This window comes from Helobdella robusta (assembly GCF_000326865.2).
Source record: "Helobdella robusta unplaced genomic scaffold HELROscaffold_100, whole genome shotgun sequence".
In the NCBI taxonomy this organism is placed as follows: domain Eukaryota; kingdom Metazoa; phylum Annelida; class Clitellata; order Rhynchobdellida; family Glossiphoniidae; genus Helobdella; species Helobdella robusta.
In genome coordinates this window covers 273,787-282,713 of record NW_008703572.1, presented here as the reverse complement: position 1 = coordinate 282,713, position 8,927 = coordinate 273,787, and the positions used below count along the sequence as shown (strand labels likewise).

Here is an 8,927-nt window from a genome sequence, read left to right as displayed (position 1 = left end):
GGTTCAGTCCAGCAACAATTGTGGTTTCTTTATTGTTGCATGAATTAAATACATTACCAAGGATAAGAAGTAAAGGCGTTTCAGTAAAATGATTGGTTCGATTAGCTGATTATAAGGGTGAATAATTAGGATGTGATGTGATGTGCGAAAGAGAGGTAATCTTTTTGTCTATTTTTCTCAGGGAATTTTTTTATGGTCCGAAAATTATTTTTGTATATTTTCATCGTGAGTTCGACCAGTCCTGTGTGGCACTAGGCTTTTTCGAATTATATGATTTTACTGAGTAACACACGAACGCGTAAAATATTCGATAACAATTTTATTAATCGACAAAAATAAATGAAAAGGAATTGAACTAACTGAACTCTAGAATAATGTTAAAAATAATGTCAATGAACAAACTGGAATACAGAAATTAAAACTTCTTTTTGTTGGAGTCGGGCAACTTGTGATATGTTTCTTGCCGTTCAATCTTACAACCTCGACGTGTGTGACCGATGGTGGTATTGATACAACTCCGAGAGATAAATGAAATGAATGAAGAAAAATTACAAAAATCCGAGCCTATGGAAATTCCAAGCTGCGTGCGAAACTATACCAATGAGTATAGAATCCAGCAAAGAACCCTAGGTCCACAAATAGCACAACAAAAACAAAACAACGAGGCGGATTTGTTTTCACAGAATCCAAGGCCTGTTTTCACTGGGCCTGTCAGTCGGTCGGTCGGCTTTCGCACAACCCTGGCCAGTTTTCACTGGGCCGTCGAGTCTGGTTGGCTTTCGCACAACCCTGGCCTATTTTCACTGGGCCGTCGAGTCTGGTTGGCTTTCGCAGAACCAACACAAAGCAACAAAAGTCAGAACAACATTTGGAACAAATTGTGTGACTTTTGTACGCGTGCGAAACTATGCCAATGAGCATAGAGTCTCGTACCAAATCCACTTTTGAGAACTTAAGACGTTTCTGAAACTATGCCAATGAGCATAAAATCATGAACTAAGCCTCTTAGATAGCGGAATAGGCACCGATTATTCAAGGCTGCCTAACCAACCAGCAAGTCTCTTTGAAAACAAAGACGTTTCTGAAACTATGCCAATGAGCATAGAGTCACGAATTAAGTCTCTTAGATACCAGAATAGGCACCGATTACTCGAGGCTGCCTAACTAGTGAACCCAAGGCGAACTCTCTTCGAGAATTTAAGACGTTTCTGAAACTATGCCAATGAGCATAGAGTCACGAATTAAGTCTCTTAGATACCAGAATAGGCACCGATTATTTAAGGCTGCCTAACCAGTCAACCCAAGGCGGACTCTCTCATTATTAAAGATAAAGAAAACCTTATATCAAAGCAAAATTAAATTTTGTTTCAGGTGTTTTTTTAAAACATAAGAATTTCCCAAGGTCAAATTAATCACAAAAACTACTAATTCAATTTTTAAAATAATTTTTAAATGCAAAAAAACCTCATCCTGAACAAAAATCATCTAGCCACCTATCGAGTGAATTAACTTTGCATCAAGCCACCTATCGAGTGAATTAATTTTGTGTTGAAGGACTTTGAAGTATTTTTAGTCAGTATTATTTCATAATTCTGACAATACCTTTGACGTAATATAACTAGATTAGTTCACGTTTTATGACTGAATAACATAACTAAATAAAAATTAAAATTGTTAATACAAAATATGTTAATGTTAATGAAATTAAATTTTAAAATTTCGTGAACCTATTTACCTTTAAGTCTATAGATTTGAAAAAAGATATTAAAAACGCAATTAAATAGCTAACAAAGACAGTAAATTATAAATATAGTAAAAAATATTATGAAAAAAATAGTAACATATCAAAAAACAGTTAACCAACTCAAACTGAAACAAATAACTAACTCCTTGTGACAATGATTTATTATTTGTAAAATAAAATATACACTATAAATTATAACAAAATATATATTACCAATAAAGCAAATACTTAAAAAGTTACATATAAACAACTGTAGTATTTCATGCAAAAATTAGTCAATTAATATGCAAATTATTTGACCAAATGTTCCAAAACAAAAATAATTTAAACAAACAACAAACACACAACGAAAATAAAATAGGAAACTAATGAAGAAACAAACAAGTAATGTCCAATATAAATTATATAATAAATGAAAAAATAAACGGTTGAACTAACAAATGAACAAGCAAACAAATTTTACTACAGAATACATTGACCAAGCTTCACTGTATGGTTGCTTCACGAAAGTAAAATTCAATAACAAACACACGAAAATTATTTCATCATTTGAAGATTGTAAGACGTTATGCAAAAAAAATCTGTCTGCTTTTATGGGAATCGAAGTATAATCGCAAGTTTTAACAAATTTTGTCAATTAATTGTCTTATATTGACTCAATTTCCCAACCAAAGTGCAAGTGTTAAAAAAATTTTAACATTCATACAAGTTATAATTAATGTAAAAAATTATGCTAAACAAATTGTTATAAATGAATGAAATTCAAAAGGGCCATGCAAAATGTTATTGCGGAAACAGTGTCTCTTTATATGGACAGATTTCAATACAGCTATGTAAGAATATTAACTCACAATATATTCTTGTTTACGCAAGTAGGTTTTCTTCAAGTTTAAACGGACTTTAATTTTTTCATATAATTTTCAGTATTTATTAACAAATGTAATAAATTAAATCAAATATTTAAGCAACTTCAAAACCAGATTTGAACAGTGCTGTGAAAAAACACAACTTTTGCTTAAATGAAGAAAACAAATTGATTAATGATTCTTGCAAGCCAATGGAGTGCTTGCCAGGATATACCGGAAACTGGTGTGAAAAAAGAGGTAGGCTTACTTGCAAGCATTTAAAAAAGCGTTTTTCCGTAATATTGCATGCGATGTTATTTTTTCGTTCTTAAAGCTCTTTCAAACTCAGAACATGTTTGTACTTGGACTTTTCATGCCAGAAATGCTGTGCTATCCATTATTCCCAACAAACTACGTACGCACACATTTTGAATGCACGCGCTAGCACCGCAACATCCGCGCGCGGCGTATTATGATAATTTTTTGAGTTTCTGTGAGTGTTTCGTGAAAGCTTTCGTGCAAGACCAATTTTATAATTATAACAAAACGACTCGTTTAATTGATATGAATCATAAAACGTTATATTATTTTCTATTGTTTTGCGTAAGATTTTGCTATACCAACTTGCTGCATTGAATATTATTGATACATACTCAAAATTCAATTAGTATATTTGATCCGTATACTTAGAATAACTTTAAATAAAGATCTTTTTTTAGAATCAATAAAAGTTAATTATTTATTTGAGAATTATTGAAGATAAATTGCTAGGAATACTTTGATTATTCTGTGATTTTAATAGAATGAACTTGTGTTATCTTTAAACTTAAATCAGATTATAGCACAACCATAAACAGAAAATATACATATATAGGAAATCAGCCATTTGTAACATTGAGCAGCCGAAAATACCATGCACACCAGGAGGCCGTAATAATTAAGAACTATAATTGTGAATAGCATTGTGTTTAAATTTTAACTATTTATACGTTGTGCAAAATGATAGACTGTTGCGTTTTTTACAAGTTAATATAGCATATTTATAGAATATAAATTCTGAAATTATATTAACGTTAATTAGAATGTATGAAAACACAAAAAGAGTTTAATAATACATTATAATAAAAAAAATGAAGGCGTAAACTTCTAACCAATTTTTAAAAATCTAAGAATTATATAAAATAAAATCTACATGGTCAAAAATCCCAAAATTATTACGGCTCTCTTTTACATGGTATACTTAACGATAATAAGGAATTTCGTATATATGTTATTCTACATATATGAGCACAACTAAGCAGTGATGGGCATAGTTTAACTAAGTAGTTGCAAACTAATAGTCTAACGGTTTTTTTAGTTTCCCGCAGAGTTTAACTAAAAAAAGTTAAGTTAAAATGATAATTTAACTAAAATAATTCAGTTAACAACTACATAGTTTAATCAAAATATTTTTTTTATTCTTTATAATGCAACTCTGTCAAACGCAGAGCTGCTTACATGTTACTATACTTATAATTAAACTTTCGTGCCACAAAGCCTGTATACCATCCACACGACGTACATAACCATTATGGATGCACCCGCAAGCACCGCATCATACGGGTATGATAGTTTTTGAGTTTTGAACAGACAGTATTCGAACCATGCCATCTCGTAATGGCAGCTCGAGACATGGCACTTACTGACTGAGCTAACTCGGTGACCAGTTAGTTAGCTTTTATTTATTCGCCAAATCAGGTCGCGATCTATTGTTTACTGAAAAGAGAGATCAATTTAATGTTTACATTTAATGTTTTTGGTTTTACTCATCTAATTGTATGTTATCTTGTCCTTTTCGTAAAATACGACGACACAAGTGGTTAGTGTTTTTCAATCTTTAAAGTTTGCATTTTTTAAAAACAAAAGTGTTTTTTATTTTAAATAAAGTTATAAAGCGCTCAAAGGAAAAATCGGATATTTGCGCACCTATTGTTTTACATTGCTAATATTACGATTTTTTTCTCAATTTTAATTTTATAATATTAAATAATTAATTTTTTGCCTACGATTTTTAATATTTGTAGTAAAATGTGCTATTTGTATTATTTACTGTATGATTGTTTCTAAATTTACAGACATGTTATGGCTGGTTTTATTAATAATTACAATTACAACAAAAATGAACAGCTTTCTAATTTAAATGTGTTACCAAGACGGAAGACGCACAGCTAAAGGGAAAAGATGGCACAAATTTTAGTGCATTGTGCTGTTTTTGCCTCCCTAAACACAACTTCTCACCACAGCACTGACGAAAGGAATTAGAAAAAGATTTCAGACAGTATTGTAGAAAGCGATGAGCACCGCATAGCCACAATTCTTCATCCATGATTCAAGTTGGCATTCTTAACTGACGACCAAACGCGTATGCAAGCAAGGCACTTGTTGCTGATATTTGTGCAACAAATCCAGCAAGAGATAGCAAAATCAGTACAAGCACAGGTACCATTTGAAAGTGTCTCAATGGAAGGAGCTTCAGACAATGAAGACCTCTACAGCTTCCTCAAGACAACTGACCAATCTAGTACAGCAGTGGCATTAATAATTAAATAATTTATTTTTATTTTAAGATGTTATTTTTGTATAAAAGAGAATTTATAAAATCTTAACTTGTGTATGTTAAACATGTATATTAAGCAACAGATTTTAATTTTCAATGCAGATCTCTAGATACCTAGCTTCTAAGTCTGATAATGTCAACAGCCTGCTGGCATATCCGGCTGTTGTGGAGGCATTCCATAAAAGCAACGCTATACTACCCAGTTCAGCTGCTGTTGAAAGACTATTCAGCGTTGCTTCACGAGTTTTCAGTGCGCGCTGCTGTCGGATGTTAGATAAAACTCTGAATAACGATAAGCTAGTGTTTCTTCAGTTTAGGATTAAATGAACATACTTGATTTTCTGAAGTTGTTTATACGAGGCACTTTACTGTTTAAAGTTAAACTGAAAATATAAGGCTATGAAAATTTTTCAAGTCAATATATTACTGAATTTGCTGTAAAAAATGATTCGACGTGTTCTGTTTTTTTAAATTTCATTTTAGCAAATGTATGTGTTTGATTTTTCTAAAAGTTTTTTAAACTATGTTGTGCTAGAGAAGTGCTACTGGCTTTACTATTAGAAAGGTTTTTATTTTGGTCTTTTCCTTTAAATTTATTTCTTTGAGTTATTCTGAAATAATAACTGTAAACAACATGGCTTGTTGTTAAGGCTGATTCATACTTCTACCTGTCAAAAAATGAATGTAAAAATAGTTGCAAAATAGTTTGGAAAAGTTTAGTTACTTTTTTTAGTTTAAGTAAATATTTTGAAAATAAAATTGCAACTATAGTTGAACTACTTATTTTTAGTTGAAAAATAGTTATAGTTTAACCACAAATATTCAGTTAGTTGTCCATCACTGCAACTAAGAAAATAACAGCACCTTGATAACCGCTATATACTGCACTACCTTGCCAACCATTATGCAGCATCCATGCCAGACATTGTATTTTTCGACCTGACACATAGGCATATATAAATATTTTTTAAAATTTAAAATAAATGCCTGTGATAGAGAGCGTTGGCTTATGAAACTTTGTAAATGTATAACAATTTGTATTAGTGTTAGTTTATATGATGGTCTAGCTCTCTTGCGATTTTTATGTAATTTTCTTGTGGTCACAACCGCATTGCTAATAATTAATGAGACAATAAATATGTTTTTTTTAAATTAGACTGTTTAATCGAAAACGGTAATTGTGGAGACTTGATCTGTCATCCTGAATTATCTAACAGACAAATATCATCTCAATGTTTGTGCAAAAATAATCAACCACTAATCAATAGAACAACTGGACAATGCCAAACTTTTAGTACCTTATTTTGTCAACTTATTAATAAAATATGTTTTTCTATTTTATAGAAAAAAGATTATTTTTTAAAAATCTTGATTATTTTTAAACTTTACAAAATTTGCAAATTTTTCATAAAATCATTCATCCGCTGTAAAATTGTAGAGATGGCATCAGCAAAAATAAACCGTACAATAGTAGTCTGCCTGGTTGCTATTCCTATATTTTTGTTGTGCATCATATCAATTAGATGCATTTGCAATAAACTGAGCATCGAGAGAAAAAAATCTTCATTCGTTGTTGTGAGCCTACATCAAAGTAAATTTTTATTTGATAATATAAAATCCAGAATTAATAAATGTTTAAATTCAACATCTACGCATATGTTTTTACGAGATCTATCCACTAGGTATCAAAATATTTGTATTTTTAATTATTTATCACACGAAGGTAGAGTAAATTTTAAACATGTCTGCATTCTTTTATTTATGATATATATGACATTCAAAATTCGTGGCCGGGTGGTTAACGCGTCTGTCTACCACTCTCACGACTCGGGTTCGAATATTGCAGTTTCTGCAGGTTCATCCGACCCTCGGCTAACCCAGCCGTCCATCCTTCCAAGATCGGTAAATGAAAAGACAACGTAAGTTGTCGCATGTTGGCCGGAGAGTTGGCTCAGTAGTTCAAATGCGCGTTGCATCAAACATCTCACTGGCTATCACATATTCAACGTATATGATGCGGTGCTTACGCGTGCACATAAATACATGTGTACGTCGTGTGAAAAAGATGAACAGCCTTTGTGGCGAAGATGGTTGCATCAAATCAATGGATAAAGAAATGAAGATAAAGATATATAGATAATATATCTGTAACATTGTAAGTGGTTCTGCATATGTCAGAGCTGCAGTAATAAAGACTAAAAAAAAAACAAAAAACCCTGCTGTTTAACAAATTTAAGGTCAATTTGATTGGTAGTTCTTCAACCAAAATTTTCTCAATTCATTTTCCACTAAAAGGATAGCGTAAATCTTGAATTCTTAAAACTGTTCTTTTTCTAACATGTTTAAATATACAAATAGCAAATGAGAAATAAGCAAACCAAAGGTGGACATGGGTCCATTTTTACTGACCCAACCCATCATTCAATTCAGTCCATCCAAACCCAACCCGCCTGAAAATGCAAAATCGCAACCCGACCCAATCCACCATCTTCACAAGTCGCAATTTTAACCAACAGTCAAACTTTTACAAATAATATTTAAAACGCAGAACTCAAAAATAAAGGCTTATATTTAAAATAAAATACACTGGTAAAGTGATCACACTACAAGTGTCATAAAATAACATGAAAATTAATTAAAATTCAAATGTTATTAATATTTTACTTAGTTTTTTTTTCATTGGTTCATAGTCACTGTTCCACAATGAGTGAAGGCTGGACTTTATCAATATCTAATATGGAAGCTCGACAACCCCATCTAATTAATTTCAGTTCTTCAAGTTTCCGTGCAGACAGACTTGATCGAACATCTGTGACTGTGCGACCAATTGAACTGAAATCTCTTTCAGATTGTGCTGAACTGGCAGAGATGCATAACACTCGTCTAGCAACCTTTGAGAAAAGTGTAAAGTCTTTGCTATTGTTTGGCCAGTAGGTTAGCAAAGATGTGTAGTTGGCAGGGATATTCATGGCCTTATATCTAATCAATTCTTCAAGACCTGAGGGTTCAGCAGTTAAAATTTCAGTGGTTGATGAGCTACAGCCATCCCGCAGGTTAGCAAAAGGATCAAAGCGTGCATTCTTCAACACCCTACTGTGCTGATGTACTGAAACGACATAAAAAAAATGTATAAATGTTAAGCAACTTGGCCTAATGTGAGATTTATCTGATTTTTTATTTTCACGAACTTAGCAAATACCAACCTCTCAAATGACGCTGAATTTTTTCTGAATTTAGCATACTTGTAAAAATAATTTTCTTGATGGGAAAAAAGTTAGCTTTTACCCAACGGAACAATCACAAAAAAAAAGAGAAACCGATAGACTAAAGACACAACAGTATAACCGCTATACAAAATAAACTAAATATAATCTAGTTAAAATTTTTGTTTAAAAACAAAAAAAAATTGCAAAATTAAGTTAATTTTAATAATAAAAAAATGAAAATGTTAATTCAATCCACACAACCCACGCAACTTCAAAAAATTTGGACCCAACCAAACCCAACCCAACCCATGGATTAACCCAACCCATGTCTACCTCTGAAGCAAATCGTCATAAAATTTATGAACAAACACTATCTTATTATTTGTTACACAGCTCCTGCAAAAAAGTCGAACACTAAAACACTTGAAATGTCTCAAGAAGAAAAGAGCTAGCAGAATTTTTAATTGCAATTGCCAATTGGGGCTTTAAATTTTAATGTACGCTGTAATTGATGATCTTAAAAATTTAGTTATAAA

General features: G+C 31.7%; 3 protein-coding genes across 3 annotated transcripts in view; all 3 read left to right on the top strand.

The window, feature by feature from the left end:
* Positions 1-533: 533 nt before the first annotated feature.
* HELRODRAFT_183166 (hypothetical protein) lies at positions 534-1,164 on the top strand (the record flags this gene model as incomplete). The annotated part of the gene is made up of 2 exons (XM_009012204.1): positions 534-855; positions 1,010-1,164. 2 exons carry the CDS (start codon positions 534-536, stop codon positions 1,162-1,164), a joined length of 477 nt encoding a protein of 158 aa, XP_009010452.1.
* Positions 1,165-5,278: 4,114 nt separating this feature from the next.
* On the top strand, positions 5,279-5,512 carry HELRODRAFT_91388 (hypothetical protein; the record flags this gene model as incomplete). Its single annotated transcript, XM_009012203.1, has 1 exon — positions 5,279-5,512. A coding segment is annotated over one exon (234 nt), but the record flags the coding sequence as incomplete, so codon positions are not given.
* A 1,443-nt stretch (positions 5,513-6,955) lies between these two features.
* The window catches only part of HELRODRAFT_183165 (hypothetical protein), a gene marked incomplete at both ends in the record, with an annotated part of 2,963 nt that continues 991 nt past the window's right edge, over positions 6,956-8,927 (top strand). The window contains 2 exons of the mRNA XM_009012202.1: positions 6,956-7,104; positions 7,957-8,115. Coding sequence (XP_009010450.1) covers positions 6,956-7,104; positions 7,957-8,115 — 308 coding nt within the window. The remainder of the gene's footprint in view (positions 7,105-7,956; positions 8,116-8,927) is intronic.